A 21,581-nucleotide genomic window follows, 5' to 3' on the forward strand; every position below is an offset into this window, starting at 1 on the left:
ATTCTGTTGTAGCACAGAGAGTCCCAGGAGGTGCAAGGGCTTATAAAGATTAGGAAATACTTTAAGTTGCTATACTGAGAGAATCCCAACCCGAGAACTACTTATTTCTTTAGCCCATCCTGACACTGTTTTATACAGAAATACCTCTTTAGTTTTAGTGTTTACCCTAGTTCCCTTAGACATTTTTCCAACCTAAATCCTAATTAACCTGGCACTGAATAAAAAGATCTGTTGAACCAAGTTCCTCACAGCCTCCTGACAGATTTTTTTTTTTTGTTGCTTCAAATATTACCATCTCTCACTTACCTTGGCCATATATAGCCTCTTGTTCCCTCAGAGTCCCACCTTGATTATTCTAACTCTCTTTACCCTGGCCTCCCTTCCACTCATTTATAACAACTGCACATTTTTCACAACTCTGCAGACTGCCTTGTCTTTGGACTTCCCTGCTCGTCACACCTTTCCTGTTACTTTATCAAAATTCACTGCCTGCCAAATAAACAGCGGGTGCAGTTTAAAATGTAGTGCACTGTTTGAAACTCTTTGTATGGCACTGCTCCAACTTTCCCCTTTACTATGAGCCTGTGCACTTTTTACCTTAGGCTGCTTTTGTTTCTAAGTTTCACTTTTCCCAAAGGTGTGGCTGCTTGTTCTCTTTTTTGGCCTCCTCCTTTTGGAGAACACTCTCATTTGAACTTTGTACTTGAGCTTCCCATCCTACTTTACAGAGTAAGCTCGATACATGTTTCTTTACACAGGCATTTGGCTGATACATCCCCATCTGAAAGCAAGGGCTTTTGGCCCATTTCCACAGTGATTGTCTGTGCTGGAAATCCAGATAAGCTGTGACTCTCTGCCTACACAGTGAACAGGGTTGAATCCCAGGGACAGTGAGTTTCCACCTCTCCACCCAAGCGCCAGTCTGGTGACAGGGACACTTTCACAGCCCCCATCAGACTTCAGCAGAAGGGCTCAAAGAAAGTTGTAGCCAACATTTTGAGATCTGGCCCAGAGTACGTGCCTGTAGCTCAGGGTTTGCTACCTTTACAACAGGCCAACCTATTCCACAGAACTCATCCTCCTCTGGGTGCCCATCACAAAAGTTTGCAAGCTGTAACATTAGCTACAGATCTGGTCTGACAGCAAAACACTTAGCGTGATCTCATCCTCACCGCTTCACCCACCCATAAGTAATGTTTATAAAAAGCACCAGTGTGCTTTTTGAAGGTTGATTATTCTTTTCCCACCGGAAAACAGTTTAGTTTAAAATACACCAGTTAGGTTTTCATAATTGTTCTTGAAAAAGAGTTTGCTCTCTGTTTCATAGGTTCCGAGATTCCACACAAGTGTATACAGTGTTTATGAATATACCCAGGATGAAGAACTAGAAACACACGTAAGTAATCTTTTAATTTCAAAGCACTCAACATTACACCTTTCTGCGTACAAGGCAGTCCGGAGATAACCAAGCTGAACATTAAGCAATGAAGGTGTCACATAGGTGATGTATGCAAGAACACTCTCTGCTGTGAGAACACTCTCTGCATTTTGATTCAATCATATAAAAAACCAAGTACACCGTCCTATCCTGCTTACACGATGGAGTCACAGAAATCTTCAGTTCCTACCAGAAAGAACTCCACCATGCCTTGGAGAAATTCTAAAACGCTGGGCGCTGCTCCTGTGAACATGGTTGATCTGCCACTGGTGACTCCAACCATTGCGGAACCAGCTGCCTCAAGGATGTACTGTGAGAGCTGAAGCCCCATTGATGGGAGTGACTGGGTGCTGGAGTCAGAGCCTGGTGCTGTGGCGCTGGAACTTTCACTGAGGACCTCACTAGTGATCGTGGAGTTAGTAGCTGATGAGGACTGGGATGAGATGTCAGAAGAAGAACAGGATGTGCCCGAGCAAGAGGAGGCAGTGGTTAGAATAGAACATGTGGAGGTGGAAGATGGAGCTCTGGTCATCACAGGAATGGATTCACTTCCCTGGCCTGGAATTTAAGAAAACATGTATTTATCTGTTAGCCCTTTCAGCATCAATAAGCAACCAGGACAAAGAAAGTGGACAAAATGAAAAGCATATCTGAAAACGAGATGGGGTGATGTCCTATGTAAGGTAAGCAGTCTGCCCACAAATGGGGAAGGGAAGGAGGAATAGACAGGAGGTATTCCAAGAGAATGCACAAAGCAGTCAGGAAGGAGTTTAGGTCATATAGAGAGTGTGTAAGTCAGAGAGGATAAGCAAAGTAAGCATAGAATGCCCAATGCAGTTATCAAATTAACAGACTCAAAGAAATTAGTTAGTTGCAACAAGACGGCAATGGTGGTAAGAAAGCAAGTAATATTCTCAGCAGACAATGAGGGATCGAGAGAGAGCATGAAAAAGAGGAGGACAAAGACCTGCAAAAAGACAACTCAAGGTAGGTGCTGTGATACAGTACAAGACTAACATAGAGGAGCATAAGCCCAGATGAGTTTAGGACAAGAAGGATTGAATGCCTAAAGGAGACATGGAAAAGGGGGCAAGGCAGCCACAGTAATATCAATCAATATATGGCAGAAGAATAAACTTCCAGATAGTTATTAGTATTTGAACCCGATACACAAAGAGCAATCAGCAATCCTCAACCAATACCATATGTGACTATCTTACCTCGAAGAGCTGGGTGCATGAGAAACTGCCTGAGCAATCCACTGACGAGTTGAGCAATGGGGATTCTGCCACCAGGAATATCACCCTGCATAGAGGAATATGCAATGGATGAAATGTGCAACATTTACTCACTAGGGCAGATTCTCAAAAACATCAATGAGATGCACAATGGCACAGAGATGCGCTTGGTCCGTTATGCATCTCACTGCGACAAATGCATGCGCAAAGAAAACACCAAAAAATGCTCCTTGAGCAAGATAACATACATTTGTGCACAAAAGATATGCAAATAAGTGGGCATTAAATGGCGCATCTGACGAGATGAACAAGTTACTTCTTACCTGGTAACGTTCTTTCGATGGGATGTTCCTCCGACGTATTCCTTATCTTGATAGATTCACTTCCAGCTTGCTGGCCTCGGAAAATTATTATTATTTTTTTCAGTAGAGGACGCTGCGGGTCGACGTCCCTCGAGTTGGAGTCCCTCGACAGCCTCCGTATCGGCGCCGACATCATCATGCGTATAAATAGACTTGCACAGCGTCCGTTGCTCAGTTCCGTTTTGTAGCTTGAAATTAGCTGTGCATGAATTGGTTACTGACCTTGAAGGACCTTGATAGACTCCCATAGCAGTGGTGTGTAAACGGAGGTGGGAGTATAATTGTCATATTCCCCTTTAAGGGAGAACAGAGTGTAACACAGCTTTGCCAAATCTAGTCTCTTGGCTAGAGGAGGAATCCAGAGTGTAGAATTTTGTAAAGGTATGTGCGGATGACCATGTGGCAGCCACACATATGTCTCGAATCGGTACCCCTCTTTGGAGGGCCGAAGAGGCGGCGATACCCCTGGTTGAATGAGCCCTAAGATTTTGAGGGGGCTCTTTCCCTGCCAGTTTGTAACATTCTAGAATGGCTAAAATAATCCATCTGGAAATGGTCTGTTTTGTGATTGGCAATCCTAATCTGTGCCCTGTGTAACCTATGAACGGTTGGTCTGCTTGCCTAATCCTAGCAAGTCTGCTGATATAAAAACTCAAGGCTTGCCTTAGATCCAGCCTATGTAGCCTCTCTTCCTCTTTCCCTGGATGGGGAGGAGGATAGAATGAGTTATCTCCGGCCATGGTTGCCAAAACAGTTCTCCTTTCAAAATGTTCTCCCGACAGGCCCACCACTGAAGGTCTCGAGCCACTTTGTCCGTAACCTGAAGGAGATCTGTCATTTTTCCTGAGAATTGTGACCACTGAGTTCTTAGTGCCCACTGGAGAGATCTCATTCTCAGGCGAGCCTCTGGCACAAGGAAGATGCAGGATGCCATAAGGCCTAGCAACCTCAAAAAGTCGAAGGCTGGGAGACGTTGGGCATTTTGAAACTTGGTGACCATCTGCAGAATATCTTGAGCCCTCACCTCTGGTGGCGAGGCTTTCCCCAGGGAAGTGTCCAGGACTGCTCCGATGAATTGGAGTCTCTGTGATGGTAGCCCAGTTTGTGAAGGAAGTGGCAGACATAATCTAGTTGGATCTGAGCTTGTTCCAAAGATACTGCTCTGATCAATCAATCGTCTAGGTAGTGGTAGACGTGGATCCCGTCCCTCCTTAGACTTGCAGCCACTACCGACATTAGCTTGGTGAAGACCCTCGGGGGGGGAGGTCAGCCCAAATGGCAGAACTCGAAAATTGATAGTGAGAGTTGCCAATTGCGAACCTCAGGTATTTTCTGTGTTTGAGATGGATTGGCACATGGAAATAAGCATCCTGAAGGTCTAGAGATACCAGCCAGTCCTGAAGCTGGAGGGCCTGAAGGATCTGAGAGAGAGTTACCATCTTGAACTTGTCCTTCCTGAGGAATTTGTTCAATTCTCGTAAGTCCAAGATGGGTCTCAGTCCTCCGTCCTTCTTCGGTATCAAGAAGTAGGGGGAATACCAACCCTTGTTCCTCTCCGCTACAGGTACCGGTTCTATGGTACCTTTCTCCAGCAGGTCTAGAATCTCCTGCAAAAGGAGCAGATCTGGAAACTTCAAAGAGTTGTTCCCCGGTGGACGACTCTGAGGGGTGCGTAGAAAAGGCAGGCAGTAACCTTGGGCAACTGTCTCCAATGCCCAAGCATCTAACGTAATAGCCTGCCATTCCTTCAGATGTTGAGTTAACCTGCCCCCTACTGGTGTCTTGTGAGGAGAGTCCTCAGAGTGGTTTAGAGGCAGCTGATGCAGATGCCGAGGGTAAAGAGGCACCTGCTGCTGCTGTGGCTTTTGTACTTTTAACCCGTCCACCTCGGGTGAATTTCTTTTGGCCTCTTTGAGCCGACTGTCCTCTGCCTTTTCCGAATGCGGAATAAAAAACAAAAGGACCTACCTCTCTAAGAGGTTCCTGAGGGGCGATAGGGAGTTTGACGGATTGCAGCTCCAAGGGATTTTGCTGCTGCCTTGGATGTTTGTAACTTCTCTAGGCTGTCATCAGCCTTCTTACCAAATAAAGAAGAGCCGTCAAAGGTCATATTGAAAAGTCTGGCCTGTACATCTGGAGCAAAACCAGACTTTCGCAACCACGCAAATCTGCGGATTGTAGTACTTGCCGCCATGGCCCTGCTGATACTGTCAGCAGAATCAATGCCAGTTTGAAGGGATTCGCACATTGCATCTTTACCATCTTTAATGATGTTCAGAAAAGCTTCCCTTTCTTCTCCTTCCGGGAGGCAGTCAGCCGCTGATGAAGCACACTCCCAAAGTGTATGGCTGAATCTTGCAAGCGTACAAGTAGCATTAATGGATTTAAGTGCCATGCTACACGCAGAAAAGACCTTTTTGACATAGCATCAAATCTCTTATCATCCCTGTCTTGTGGAACAGTAGGGTATGCAGATCTACTGTTAGATGAAGTTGCTGCTTGAACAACCAGACTCTCTGGAGTTGGATGTTTGGACAAATATTCAGGGTCAGAAGCAGATACCCTATATTTGGCAGATAGTTTTTTGTTAACTGCCGGGATAACCGCAGGAGTTTCCCAGTTGGTGTCATGACCTACAGAAAGCGCCCCTTTTGGACTTCCTGGTCCTTGTCTCAACGGGGCTTGCACTCCCTGGTACTCCCAACATGGCCGTCCAGCGTGAAACACCTTCCTCGCTCTACACGTTGGACGTAGCGTGTTCTATTAATAGACCACGCCCCCCGCGGCTCCGCACGTCTCACGGCTATTGCGAAGTAGCGACCAGACGTGTGCTCCGTAGCTCGCGGTATTGCTTCCCTGATTCTGTCCCTACTAACTCCATTCCTAGTCCCTCTCCTTTCTTTCTTACTTCCTGGACACGTGTGCTGACTAGTGCACTTTCTTCATTTCCCGGATTTCTGCATCGTTGCATCCCGGAAGTTTGAACGCACGCTGGAGTCGGAAGAGACTCGTGCAGCCTTATTCAAGACCCGATCCGTCCGCAAGAAGGCATCGACCAAGAAATCCAGCAAAGATCGGGCTCAGGTGAGAAGGGGGGAACGCCACCCGACCGAACTCGATATGGACATGGAAGCGGCCGTTCAGGACCTGATGCGTGGCATGCAAGAACTAACAACCGAGGTACAGAATCTAAAGGCGGAAAACACCGCTCTCAAACAATTAGTTCTATCCCGTGATTCTACCACAAAAGAAAGTGTGTTGCTGGGCGGCATTGTTGACAAATACGATGGGTCGGCAAAAACCCTTTGTGGATTCCTGGATTCATGTTTGGTCCACTTTACTTTTAAGCCCTACTACTTTTCGACTCCCAGGGCTAAGGTGGGTTTCATAATTTCTCACCTTTCAGGAAATGCATTAACCTGGGCTACGCCCCTCGTTAATTCCAGCAATGCTCTCCTAGATGACTATGATGGGTTCATACAGGACCTTAAAACCATGTTTGACCGCCCAGAGCAGGTCTATAGTGCCCAGGAACGCCTGTTAGACTTTCAGCAGGGATCCCAGGATATGCTCACATTTGTAACCCGATTCAAGCAATTGACCAAGGAAGCTGATTGGTACCCTGAGGCGAGTTTTACCCTTTTCAGGAGAGGGCTGAATGAGGAGATTAAGGATGAGTTGGCCAGAGTGGCTTGCCCAAACTCATTCCAGGCACTAATGGACCTTGCCATGCAAATAGACTTTCGTATCTAGGAAAGGAAGGCAGAGAAGAAGAAATCCAGAGGAAATCCTCCGAAAGTGTCCTTTGAGAGCACCACCAAGAGGGACACAAACCCAGGCTCTGTCACTGAACCAGAACCCATGCAGATAGGAGCCTTCTGTGGAACTATATCCCCGCAAGAAAAGATGAGAAGGATTCATACGGGGTTGTGCATGTATTGTGCCTCAGATAAACAATTGGTTAGGGAATGTCCTCTAACCCCTCCTCAGCGTTCGGGAAACGCCAGCTCCCGATCCTAGATGGAGCAGAGCTTCGGGAGAGAGATGTTTGCTCCACATCAATTCTGTCCTTGAACTCTCCTGGACAAAACAATTTGGTGATACTGCAGGCCTTCCTATCACCCTCCAAGAATAAGACCTATTCCATTTTGGTCTTGGTAGACTGCAGAGCTATGGGAATATTCATTGATCAAGATTGGGTTGTTAGTCATCACATTCCATACGAGACACGAAGCACCATGCAGTCGGTGGAAGCAATCGACGGAAGATCCCTCACTTCAGGGCCCATAAACCTGCAGACTAAAGAGATCCAGCTTTCTATAAACCATCACCAAGAACGGATTAGATTTGACATCATTAAGTCAGCTCATTACCCCATGGTATTCGGTATGCCCTGGTTACAGAAGCACAATCCGTATACCAATTAGACAGCAGGATCACTATTCCTAGGCTCAGAGTTTTGTATGTCTCACTGTCTATTCCTGGATCCCTCCTTGACACCCCCTAAACAACCACCAAGAGACCAGCAAACACCACTCATGGTTTCCAATATCATATAAGACCCTGAGGCCTATCAGGGATATGCTGATGTATTTTCAACTGCCATAGTCCAGGCCTTACCCCCTCACAGACCTGAAGACTGTGCCATAGATACAGATCCCTCAGCAGTGATTCCCTTCGGCAGAATGTTCATCCTTTCCGAACCAGAGAAAAAGGCCCTCTGAGAATACCTGGATACCAACCTTGAAAATGGCACCATAAGACCTTCAAAATCTCCAGCTGGTGCTTCGTTGTTCTTTGCTCCCAAGAAGGACACCAAGGAACTCAGACCTTGCCTCGACTATCGTGGCTTAAATCAATGCACCCTCAAAGACCGGTACCCATTGCCCTTGATCTCGGATATCCTGGAAGCTTTGAGAGGCGCCGTAATATTCGCCAAGTTGGATCTCCGGGGTGCCTACCATTTGATCCGTGTCCGGGAAGGAGACGAATGGAAAACAGCCTTTAGAACACCCTTTGGTCACTATGAATATCTAGTCATGCCCTTTGGACTAGCTAATGCCCCCGCAGTTTTTCAACGTTTCATGGATAGGGTGTTCTCTGACATGTTATTCCTCCTCGTCATTGTCTATCTGGACGACATATTGATCTTTTCCAAGGACCTTCTAAAGCATGAAGAACATGTAAAGGCAGTATTACAACGACTCTGTGAACACAAACATTTAGCCAAACCCGGAAAATGCTTGTTTCACGTTACTTCTGTTCACTACCTAGGATTCAGCCTTAGTCAAGAAGGAATTGGTATGGACCCTTCAAAGGTAAAGGCCATACTGGCATGGCCCGCTCCCACATCCATGAAACAAGTTCAATCCTTCCTGGGGCTTGCCAATTTCTACCGGAAGTTCATATCCACCTTTTCTGAGATTGTTCAGCCGATCGTTGCTCTCTTGAAAAAAGTCACCCCCTTTATCTGGTCTACACCGCAAGATAAGGCATTCCAACGTTCAAAGGTAGAGTTTACGCAAGCCCCCATCTTAGCCCATCCCGACATAAATCGACCATTCCTAGTGGAAACGGATGCCTCTAACTACGCCATAGGAGCCGTGTTGAAGCAGGAATTTGAGGATAAACTGGAACACCCCATTGCTTACCTTTCACGAACCCTGACTCCCAGTGAGACACACTACTCCGTCCTGGAAAAGGAACTGTTAGCCATCCGCCAAGCCTTCACTAAATGGCGACATCTACTTCTGGGTGCTAGACATCCAGTTCAGGTCCGCACGGCCCATCGGAATCTTCAAATTCTACAGTCATTAGAGTGTAGGAACAGTCTTCGGGCGCGTTGGGCCTACTTCTTTGCTCAGTACCAGTTCCACATCAGTCATGTTCCCGGATCACAAAACTTAATTGCTGACGCCTTATCTCGACATCCTGGCTATGTAACTACTGAAGATAGGGCCTATCCTAAGATGTTTCCCCACACGATCTTTGTAGCTCAAGCAGTCAATCTCCTGGAAGAAATTCGAGTGCAACCCCAATCCTCTGATCTGTGGAAGGATATTTCAAGGAAGAATCAATGGAATCTCAGAGTCAAGGAAGAATATTTATTCAAGGACAATGCACTGGTCATTCCCACACAGAAATTACAACAAAGAATAATAAACCTCTGTCATGATACCCTTCACTCCGGACATTGTGGCATAACCAACACCCTCCGCCTCATACAAAGACAGTTTTGGTGGCCTGGAATGAAGACCGACGTACAGCAGTACATCCAAGCTTGTGCTATCTGTAGTCAAAATAAATATGATAACAAGAGACCAGCAGGTCTTCTACTGCAACCTACACTGCCAACAAGGCCATGGGAACTCATTGCTACAGACTTCATTGTGGAATTACCACCTTCCCGAGGATACACGACCGTCATGGTTACCATTGACTTGTTCACTCATATGGCTCATTTTACACCCCTGTGTAAGCTACCATCCTCATCCGAACTTGCTGGAATCTTTCTGGAACACATATTCCGTCTGCATGGACTTCCTTCCAAGATCATATCTGATCGAGGACCTCAATACGTTTCACAATTCTGGAAACATCTCTGTCGCATTTTGGGAATCCAAGGCGCCCTCTCATCAGGTTATCATCCCCAAACCAACGGGGCCACAGAACGTGCTAATCAGATCCTGGAACAGTATCTTCGATGTTTTGCCACCAAGGTTCAGGATGACTGGTCGCTCCTGATCCCCGTGGCTGAATTTGCCTACCCCCATTCCGATCATTCAGCACTTAAGACCAGTCCCTTTTATTGTAGCCAAGGTTTCCATCCATCGGTTCTACCCTCTGTTCTCCCTCATCCCACACCGGTACCTACTGTCGACTCCTGGATCGAAACCCTCATCAACATACACCAGGAGACCAAGGAATACTTAGAGAAGGCCAGAACACAGACTAAGAGGTATGCAGATTCCAAAAGAAGACCAGGGCCTTCTTATGCAATTGGTGATCAAGTCTGGTTGTACTCGAAATTACTACCCCGACATCTACGGCCAAACAAATTGGCCCCTCGGTACTATGGTCCATTTCCCATCAAGGAAATGATAAATCCAGTCTCATACCGGATCAAACTACCAGACTCCTGGAAGAAAATTCACCCAGTTTTTCACACATCCTTATTAAAACCCTACATCCAATCCTCCCGGAAATCCTGCATACCCCCTCCTTTGCTGGTCGACAACCAACTGGAATATGAAGTGTCCCGAATATGCGACTCCAGGTATAAACGGGGTCAGCTTCAATACCTGGTTGAATGGAAGGGATATCCTCCTAGTGAAATAACTTGGGAACCACTTTCTAATCTCAAGGCCCCTCGATTGCTCAGAAATGTTCACCTCATACACCCGGGCAAACCTGGAGGAACGAGTCTTCGGAGGAGGCATGCTGTCATGACCTACAGAATTTGCCCCTTTTGGACTTCCTGGTCCTTGTCTCAACGGGGCTTGCACTCCCTGGTACTCCCAACATGGCAGTCCAGCGTGAACCACCTTCCTCGCTCTACACTTTGGATGAAGCGTGTTCTATTAATAGACCACGCCCCCGCGACTCCGCGCTTCTCAATGCTATTGCGAAGTAGCGACCAGACGTGTGCTCTGTAGCTCGCGGTATTGCTTCCCTGATTCTGTCCCTACTAACTAGTCCCTCTCCTTTCTTTCTTACTTCCTGGACTCGTGTGCTGAGTAGTGCACTTTCTTCATTTCCCGGATTCCTGCATCGTTGCATCCCGGAACTTTGAACGCACGCTGGAGTTGGAAGAGACTCGTGCAGCCTTATTCAAGACCCGATCCATCCGCAAGAAGGCATCGACCAAGAAATCCAGCAAACATCGGGCTCAGGTGAGAAGGGGGGAACTCTGTGACAGTTGGTTGATATTTTCCTCTGTAATACAGTATGGAATGGAACCACAGGATCTTCCTGTGGGCATTTAATTAAGATGTCTGTAAAATCATCTTGTTGAAAAGCAGGTGAAGGTGTAGACCAACCCATGAATTCTATTATTCTGGCCATTAAAGTTCTATAAGGGGTCTCAGCATGTTCCCCTGGGTTTGTTTTGGCAAGTTCTACTTCTGGGGAAGTATCTAACCCACCTGCATCATGCAAGGACTCTTGAAGGTCCTTCAACCTATTTTCTTCAGAGATAAATTCCTCTGGAACAGGTGTTGTAGTTCTCTGCAACCCAAAAGGTCTTTCCTGATCAGAATCCTCACCTTCTGAGGATCTGAAATAATCTGACCTTGGAAAAGGCTTAAAACCCATTTCTAAAGCAGAAGGGGACAAGCTTGTAGTAACCGGCTGAGAAAACGTCGACGTTGTCGATGCGGAAGTCAAAGGCTTCGAAGAAACCGAAAAAGGCGTCGAAAAGGTATGAAGCGACCTCGAAGAACTCGAGAGGATCGGAATCCTACTCGTAGTCGTCAAGGTTATCGACGAGATTCTCAAGGTCATGATGGAAGCCCTCGGTATGACTGCTGACTGCGAGGTAGTGACAGCCGTAGGTTTCTCCTTTATCGGCCTCGACATCGGCAGCGAGGACGGCGTTGATTCGACCGATCTATGCGTCGATGGGCTCTTCGATAACGGTGTCGATGACGCAGATTTATGAGTCGAAGGGGCCTTCGACGAAGGCGTCCATGACGCAGTCTTACTGCCTTTGCTCGAGGGTTTGTGATGCTCTCGAGCTGTTTTTTTCACAGGGTGCAACGACTCGGGGTGTTTCAATTTTTCGGGTCTTTCACCCAGGGTATCACAATTAACAGCTGTTTCTGAGCGGGTCGAGGCCGCTTTTTCGGAGACGCTAAGCATCTTTTTACGGAATTCCTCCCACTTAGCTGGGGAGCTGTGTTTTGTGGGGAAGGTGACCCTTTCCGGGGAAACAGAAGAAGACGAAGAAGAGGGAGATCTTCGACGCCTCTTTTTCGAATGTTTGGATCTCGAAGAGTGATGGGAACTGCTTCGAGACCTCGAACGAGAATGTTTCCTGTGATGGCGAGGAGACGAATGTCTCGACTCTGCCGAGGAATCTTTCGAAGGAGTAGAAGTTTTAACAGTCTTACCTCTTTCGAGCTTCCCCTTACGCTCCTTCAAGGCTTTTGCCGTCATGGACAGGCAGTCCTCGCCTTCTGAACAATGGTACTCCGATCCCAGGCACCACAAACAGATCCTGTGAGGATCCGTCAACGACATTTTCTTTCCGCAATCTCGACACTTTTTGAAGCCGGACCGTGGGGTCGACGGTTCAGATGAGGAAGCCATCGAAAAGAGTAAGATATACTTGAGGAATAAGTAGAATCTACTTGATTAACGAACTGAGCAACACGATTCCGAGGCCCATGAGGCGCGCAGAAAAACGGAACTGAGCAACGGACGCTGCGCGAGTCTATTTATACGCATGATGACGTCGGCGCCGATACGGAGGCTGTCGAGGGACACCAACTAGAGGGACGTCGATGCACAACGCCCTCTACTGAAAAAGAATAATAATTTCCGAGGCCAGCAAGCTGGAAGTGCATCTATCAAGATAAGGAATACGTCAGAGGACACAATCCCTTCGAAGTGGATGTTTCTGTTGCATCTGCCAGATGGCACTTTTTTAATGTACAAATGGCTTCATGAGCATCGCATTACGGCAAAACATGGTACATGTTTTGCCGTAATGCGATGCTCATGAAGCCATTTGTCTCATCAGATGCCTCAAAAAGGAGTGAAACTACCTTAAAAAAACACAAGCAAAGTATTTAAGAAATGTGTTTATGGTTCATTCTCTTTTTGTGTTATGCACATAATAAGTCTGAGGATAAGACAATAATGCATGTCTTATAACTTCAGCTGTGTGGTCTGTCTACTTTTTAATGTGGATCAGTTTCTATAGGCTTAGGGGTATACAATTTAAATGTTTCAGGCGGTAGTTATGCCATGTCATTCATGAATGTCATTGAGCAATGTTTATAACTGCACCTTTGCTTTTTACCGCTTAATGCCAATAAGAGTACTATGGGCCTCATTACAAGTTTGGTGGTGCAGAAACAAGTGGCAGTAATTCCGTTAATTACTGCCACTTTTCCCCACACAGCCAAATTATATATAATTATTTACTGCCGGTGGAATTACCACACAGTAAATTTGCTGATTTTTAGAGTAAAAGTGGTAGATTCACCTCCAGCTTGTAGACTAATGGTTCATGTCATTTGAGCCATGTTCAGGTTATGTCTGGTGAGACAAAGCAGACGCAATATTATCTTGTACTGGGGCGCAGTGATAAGGTTGAAAAAGATCTGCTCAATATATGCATGGCCGTTAAGAGATATTCCTGGGTACACAAGAAATCCCAATCTCTTCTGTATGTTTTTGGTCTATGAAGTCTTGGGTGATCAGTGTAATAGGCACGTAAAACTGATAAGATCCATCTGCAGCACTGGCAAAAAGCAGTGTCTTTTTGTATCTGGGCACGACCATCTACCCCTATTCGGGGTCAGGCTCAGACCTTTCACTGTTTCCAGGCGTTACAGTCTCTTATAAAGTGACTGGTGTTACTACAGTAAAGAAGGAGGTTTTCATTCCTTCTGCAGATTATTTTTTCAAGTTAATAGAGCTGAAATGCATCAGTTGTGGGGTTAGTTGTTGAGATTTATAGTCTATGGGTTTCAGAAGATCGTTCCAGGTTAAGGATTGACCTTTATTGTTAACATGGCATTTCTGTCATTCTGATGAGCAGATATAAGGGACAAAAATACAATCAAAGACAAAACATAGGAAGTCTTAGTTACTTAGCTGTAACTGTATTTCTCCAGCATTGGTATCTTTCATAGATTCAAATGCTTGAATATTCCCCGTCGTCAGATTGGGAATCCTCAGTAATTTAAAAATAAATAAATATATATATATATATATATATATATATATATATATATATATATATATATATATATATATATATATATATATCTTTTTGTAATTCTATTTATTTGGCTGAAAATTTCAACCTTTCAACATACATTTACATAACATTAATTTTAACAATTTAAGCAAGTTCATTTGACAATATATCAATCTTGCAATTTCCAAACTCATACATTTACATAACAAAACATATAAAAATATTCAACAATGAATGAGAAATTTTGAAAAATGCAGTTAAAACTTTCATATTCAACATTTGGATTTCAAGATTACAATCAGTTAATATTCCATCCTTCAATTGTCTCATCACTGTTTTCCAATTTTAACATTTTCAAGTAATTCATAATTGCATAACCTAGGATCCTTGACTGTATATGAAAAAGATAACACCACAACATTTGCTTATCTACAGCATCATATGCATCTAAATACTTTCGGAAATATTTGGATCCAATTGATGACAGATTGGGGCATTGAACCATAATATGTTGTAAGGTTTCAGTCGATTTTTGACAATATCGACATAGTACAGATAATTGCATAAGTGGGTACCATTTTGCTAAAATTTCCCTAGTTCGCCATAAATTCAATCTAAAGCGTAGGAGACCAGCACAATGCTGATGATTTGGAGATTTTTCCAGAGAGGGTGCAATGACTCTGTATTGTTTCGTAGCGGAGGCATTTCTCTTAAAGTCTTGGTATATCAAACATTGGTCTCTGGTACTAATCCAATCGGATTCCCACAGTTTAGTTTTAGCCTTTGTGGGATTAGTAAGAAGTAATTCATTGGAAATATCCACGTCATGCAAGTACTCCTCTACTTTGGATTTCCAAGAACTAACAAAGGAGTTTTGAGATGTCCTGACATAATCTCATAGTATTGCGAATAAACCATTGTGATTTGTTATGTTCAAACATTCCCGATATAAGGTCCACAATTTCCACTTATAATGCGCATGCATTGAGATTAAACCCACTTCATATCTGATTATGGATATTGGTACAGAGGATGGTAAATTAAGCAAGGTTCTCCAATATTTGCCTTCAATTTTATCCCAATAAAGCTTGGTCTTCCAGCGTTTGATTTCAGATCCATATAGAAGTATGGGCCTAACTTTCTGCTTTTAATAGATTACAATTGGAGAAATCGAAAATTTACAATATCTATTATTAATAATACGTGCTTGTGACAATGTTGTAGAAAGATTCATTTTTAAACTTATGTCGTAAGGCAAATAAGAAGGATGATTATTTATATTCACACCTAACTACATGTAATTCGAAACTATTTGCAACCTTGTGTTATCTAGTTTCCAGTTATTTGTTGCAGCATGTTGTTTTTGATTTCCAAATTGAATTATTAGTTTTTTTTAGTATTTATCATGATCAAATTGTTATCTGCATATTTTTCCAAGACTTTTAATATATTGCAGAGACCTCTAGGTGTTTTTCAATTAAAACGAGATCATCCGCATACAAGAGCCATTTTATTGTATGATTTCCCAGTTTTAGCGAGTCATAGGTGGTGTTATCCAAGCCAATACCTACATCTGATATGAAAAAGTTGAACAGGGCTGAAGCAAGTATACATCCTTGCTTCAGCCCTCTTGATGTAGCTATGGGAGTGGACAACATACCATCTTGATTCAATCTTATTTGTTTCGATGTATAAGCGTGAAATTCAATTAACCACTTTAAGAAGTTCCAGGGGCACCAGCGATCTATTAGTTTTTGAAATAGTAATTCCCTAGGTACTGAATTGAAAGCGGTTCTAAAATCTACGAAAGCTACACATAGAGGCTGTTTCTTCTGCTGGTTATGAGAAATTAGAGAATTTAAAGTAAACACGTTGATGCTAGTTCCGAGACCTGGAATAAAGCCAGTTTGATAAGGATCCTGTAGTCTTTCAATGACCAACCATTGATTGAATTCCTTAAGTACCATACATGCAAAAATGTTCCCCGGGCAATCAAGGAGAGCTATTGGTCTATAAGACCCTGGGCCAATTCTATCTCCTTTCTGAATTATTATTGATTTTTTTCCATGATTGTGGAACTTTGCCCCTAAGCATGATTTCATGAAAGATTTGTTTCAAGATGGAGGCCCATACAGTTGGATTTTTTTTTAACATGCTATTGTCCAAACCATCGGTTCCAGGGGCTCTGAACGTACTTAGTTTTGATATATAGTGTAAAATATCATTGTGTGCTATGATACGGGGTTCACCGGTGCCTCCTGGAACATCTACACTTACCCGTTATATTGTCCGGAGGCGTTCTGACAGACATGGCATGTTTCAATTTCAACGAATACAGCGCTTTGTTGCCCCATTTCATAGACGCTGGAGGTTATAATAATGGCTTGTAAATCGGATGGATTTCGTTTCCCCGCATCCTTGGTTCCGTTCTATACATCCAATGGGAATCATGGAGCCTCGCATTAAATTGCATTTTACGTTCTACGTAACGCAGAAGTGCACTTCCTATTGAAGTTACTCTGGTGGTTTGTTTCATCCGAAGTCCCGTCTTCACTTACTTTCAGTAAATCTTACCTTGTAGCGAACTTTGCCTGTGTACCAAACCTTCAGCCTGCTAACGGACCTTTCTCTTCGAATCCACCTTTGTCACTGATCGCTCCTGCCTGTGTACAAACCTTCAGCCTTCCTACGGACCAAGCTCTTCGGATCTGTCTTTGTCTTGGGTCTCTCCTGCCTGCGTACCGAACGTGGATTGTTATACGGATTGGCTTTGGACATTTCCCTCTCTGCAGCGGTTACTAACACATCACAAGTATCCTTTGCTCCTTACCTGGGTAACCCATCATTATCCTTCTTGTGTACTCTTAATTGTTGTTGCCTATCAGTCTGGTTGTTTCCTCAAACCTTCTTGAAGACTTACCTTCCTCGTGCACGAGAACGCTCTGCAGGAACGTATACCACCCCGACTCTAGAGTGATCTGCGTGCCGTCGGGATTTGTAACCCTACTAATCCCTCCTATTTGTTGTTTCACACCAGGCGTTGTGGACTTTTCCCTTACTCTTCTCATAATCTAGGTCCCATTCAACACGGTAAAACTATAAGCTAACTTCAAGCCTCTACTCCTCAATTTTTGACCCTGTTATATTTAGTTGAGCTTACCACTTAGTTCATTGTTATTTCTGTCTTCAGGGGTAGGTTACCTAGAGGAAGATTTGGCTGTATTTAGTGCAGGTATTATAAACTGTGATTTATCTGTGTTTAAATCCCAACTATTACCTGATATTAAAACATTGTCATTTCTTTACAGCTGGTGTCTATAGCGGTGTGGTGTGTGTTCCTGCTCTTTTGAGTGATCAGTTTCCTTAATTGTCTGTCCTGAACAGTCTGGGGACATATTGCTAAAAAGATTTCTTTACCTCAACAGAGAGGAGGCCCTGGTTAGGTCTAATTACGGGCTCTACTATGAAGTCCCGGGCCAAGGTTCTGCAGTATCACCAGGATTACCACCCGGTGAAAGACATTGTGATGAAAAGTTATTCTATAATTCCAATTTTGCTCTCCTAGATTTAGTTGACATTTAGGTAGTGTAGAATCATAGACATCTCGGTAACAGTTGTTCCATGCAGTCTGTGAAATCGGGTTAATTTGAACCGAGTCTTGAGATTTAAAGGTCACTTCATTCAATCAATAACACCCATATGCTAGCTGCTAATTTTGATGCCATGCGTGACAACATTTCTTCACTGGCTTGTTGGCATTGCAAAGCTTTCCTCCCACGTATCCAGTTATTATATATCAATTTTACACGTTTGGTTTCAATTAGTTTTGCCATAAGTGGAAGATTTTTTAAGTCTCGAAATGAGCGTCTTAAGGTCGCTTTCCTGTCTTTTAATGTACGATCAAAAACATTTATGTGCTTATGAGACTGCTTTTGAATATTTGTTTTGATTTGCCTAAATGTTTGCATTGATGTTGTATAACACGTTCCTTCTTGAACTGTTAGGAGGTTGTTAAATTCCATTAGAGTCACTTCAGACCACTTAAGGCGATTTATGTTGTTGTTTGCTGTTATAATACCCCTATAATGATCATTTAATTTCTGGACATTGAATATCTTCCATGTCCATGTTAGACATAATTGCTTAGTTCTGTTGGTTTGATAATTAAGGAATGTATTACGTCTAAAAAGTCTTGATTAGTATAAATATAATCAATTATCGCTCTTGTGGAATCTCTACGCCATGTGTCATTGGCTGGGGTATCGCCATTAATAGCTCTGTTAAGCATTATGTATTGTCTCTCAAGCATCATTTTGGACCATGTGTCCTCTTCTTCTTTCCACATCTCATTCCCTATAGGTATTTGTATTTGTTTATTATTTGTATCACGCTCTGAACCCTCAGGTAACTGGGCGCTGGAAAACTTAAATGTTTCAGGCATAAATAAGCGATGACAGCGTTGAGAAGACCAATTGTTACAGATAGGTCTGACGACGAACATTACAAGTGAGAGCGACAGTTAGGGAGACCAACGGTTACAGTTAGGTCAGGGGACAAACATTACAAGTGAAAAAATGCAAATTTGGGAGATCCTAGGAGGGACAAACTAGAGGAGCAAAAACATAACATCAGAGGACGGTAGTATCATCAGATAGGCTTGTCGTTAAGCCAGGTTTTTTCACCAGTTCTGAAGGCAAGGAAAGCTGGTTCTAGTCTATAGGGGAGAGGCAGGGAGTTCCAGCATTTGGCTGCTTGGACTGGTAAACTGGCTCCTCCCACAGTTTTTAGGTTGAACCTTGGTACTGAGAGGAAATGGGTGTGGGCAGATCAGGTGGTCCGAGATGGTTGGTATATGCTGAATTTATCAGACAGATATTTGGGAGCTGTGTTAGATAGGCATTTGTGTGTAATTGCCAAGGTGCAAAGAGTAATTCTATCGCAAACTGACAGCCAGTTGGCTTCCCGTCTGATACTTGAGATATGGCTGGATCTGGGAAGGTTAAGTGCTGCTCTCAAGGAATTATTTTGTAGCACCTGTAGCCTATTTAGATTCTGTTCAGTGGTTCCTAGGAAGAGTGTGTTGCAATAGTCAATCTTTGACAACGCTAGGGCTCTGGCTAAAGTTATGCAACTGCTAGTGGAAAGAAAGGGTTTACAGCTGTAGATTACCTTGTTGGTATAAGCTGTAGAGGAGGTCACAGAGCTGATTTGTTTCTTTAGGGACAGATTTGAGTCAAGATAAGACTCCCAAGGTTTCTATTTCCTTGGCGACTTTGATCAAGTTCCCGTCAATATTAAAGGCTGAGTACCTCTGGTATAGTTTATTTAGGAGTGCCTGGGTGCCGACAATCAGGAGTTCTGTCTTTTCATCATTGAGACAGAGACTGTTGGTGGCCATCCATGACTGGATTTCTAGGTAAATTGCATTGATTAACTTGGAATCCTCATCATAACGGCCAGTGAGCGAGATGAGGACCTGGGTGTCATCTGCGTAGTTGTTGTAGATGACACCCATGTTATCCAGGCAATCGAAGGGGAGCTCCGTGAATATATTGTATAGAGTTGGTGACACACAGGATCCTTCAGGCACCCTGCAGAGTATCGGGATCGGGTTTGCTGAAGCTGAGGGTAAGAAAACTCTAGTGGTTTGATTGGATAAGAAGGATTTGATCCAATTAGAGGTGTTGGTGGAAAAGGCTGCTGCTGTGGTCAGATGTCCAGTTAGGATTTGATGGTCAACTAAATCAAATGCTGCAGACAAGTCTAACAAAAGCAGGATCGCTTGGTTGCCTTTGTCCTTCACCTCATCCATCTGCATTTTCAATTCTAGAAGTGCTGTCTGAGTTCCATGTCTTGGCCTAAAACCAAATTGTGTAAGGCCTAATAAGTTGTTTTCCTCCAGGTGCTTCTGGATTTGCAAATATGCAACTCTATCCAAGATTCTCAAGAGGAAGGGAACGGTAGTAATAGGCCTATAGCGTTGGAATATTAGGGTCTAGGTTAGGTGTTTTTAGGAGAGGCATGACCCAGGCCTCCTTAAGATTGTTAGGTACATGATTAGTCTCGAATGAAGAGTTTATCACTGTGGCAATGAACAGGGATAGATCTTTGGCTCCTTCCTTAATGATGGATGCCGGACAAGTGTCACCTTGACAGCGTGATGGTTTCAGGCTCTAAATAATGTCTTCCACTTCTTTTGGTGTCGCTTGGGAGAAAGCAAGAGGTGGGCATTGAGGGAGTCTTTGCTCTGCTTTGCTATTTATGATGCATTAGCTTCTCCTCCAAACGCACTTTTTCATGACTCCGTCAATCTTCAGGGAGGATGTGTTTCTTTACTTTTTCAGGTGTGTCTTCATTTCCTTTTCAGGTGTAGCAAGTTAATTGACTACAGTTAATTAAAGTTAATTAAACACAGCCTTCCTGAAGATTGATGGAGTCATGAAAACGTGCGTTTGGAGAAGCTAATGCAGGAAAACTTGACTGGCAACAGAGCGCTCGCCTTGTTCCTAATTCTTAAACATTGTTCCAGGAGTCCCAGGCTCAAAAGGCAGCAGCAGCAGGGCCATCGTGCCTTACAATGGAGAGCCACAACCATGGCTTTCCCACTACCCCCATCAAGGGGAAGATATGTGCTGTGGAGGGAGTTGTTTCCAGCCACCTGCAAGAAAAATTAAGTGCGAAAAATACAAGTACCAGAATCCTTAGAGACACTATATTCAATTAACTTGCTACACCTGAAAAGGAAATGAAGACACGCCCGAAAAAGTAAGGAAACACAGCCTCCCTGAAGATTGATGGAGTCATGAAAGCGTGCGTTTGGAGGAGAAGCTAATGCAGGAAAGCTTGACTGGCAACAGAGCACGCGACTTGTTACTAATTCTTAAACATGTTCCAGGAGTCCCAGGCTCAAAAGGCAACAGCAGCAGGGCCATCATGCCTTAAAATGGAGCGCCACAACCATGGCTTTCCCCCTCCCTCCATCAAGGGGAAGATTTGTGCTATGGATGGAGTTATTTCCAGCCACCTGCAAGAAAAATTGTGTGCGGAAAATACAAGTACCAGAATCCTTAGAGACACTATAGTCAATTAACCTGCTACACCTGAAAAGAAAAGGAAGACACACCTGAAAAAGTAAAGAAACACAGCCTCCCTGAAGATTGATGGAGTCATGAAAACGTGTGTTTGGAGGAGAAGCTAATGCAGGAATACTTGACTGGCAACAGAGCCGCGCCTTGTTACTAATTCTTAACTTTTGTATCAACCAACCTCGTCCGGAAACCATGCCACAAACTTTACTGCGAACTACCCTGAACTGTGTGATCTTGAGCAAAAGACTTTTCACCAATTGACTTTGGCCCTAAGCCTTTTCTATCTGATCTCCTCACTGAAGTTCCTCTTGTTCAACTGCCCTAAGTACTTACCTGTTGGTTTGATCTAATTTCTAATAACTTTTGTCTTTCCCTCCCTTTTAAATTGCTGGAGTGCCATTTTGCTCCCACTTCATTTTGTGAGCTTAACTTGTCTGGGATTTAAGGGAAGTGGTGTGGTGTATTAAGATTGTGATTTTTGACTTGCTTATAATAGTGTAATGCTATACAACTGCAGAGTGAAAT

At 43.9% G+C, this 21,581-nt stretch overlaps 1 protein-coding gene across 4 annotated transcripts in view; it reads right to left on the reverse strand.

Annotated features, from left to right (window-relative positions):
* LOC138520683 (large proline-rich protein BAG6-like) overlaps window positions 1-21,581 on the reverse strand; it is a 1,763,116-nt gene that overhangs the window by 931,131 nt on the left and 810,404 nt on the right. For 3 of the 4 annotated variants that reach the window (XM_069632954.1, XM_069632956.1, XM_069632955.1), the window contains 2 exons: window positions 2,659-2,743; window positions 1,629-1,996 (listed from right to left, as the gene is read on the reverse strand). The exons of the other annotated variant lie outside the window; for it this stretch is intronic. In XM_069632954.1, coding sequence (XP_069489055.1) covers window positions 1,629-1,996; window positions 2,659-2,743 — 453 coding nt within the window. The remainder of the gene's footprint in view (window positions 1-1,628; window positions 1,997-2,658; window positions 2,744-21,581) is intronic. 4 annotated transcript variants of the gene reach the window in all.

This window comes from Ambystoma mexicanum, chromosome 13 (assembly GCF_040938575.1).
Source record: "Ambystoma mexicanum isolate Mex_15411 chromosome 13, UKY_AmexF1_1, whole genome shotgun sequence".
Classification (NCBI taxonomy): domain Eukaryota; kingdom Metazoa; phylum Chordata; class Amphibia; order Caudata; family Ambystomatidae; genus Ambystoma; species Ambystoma mexicanum.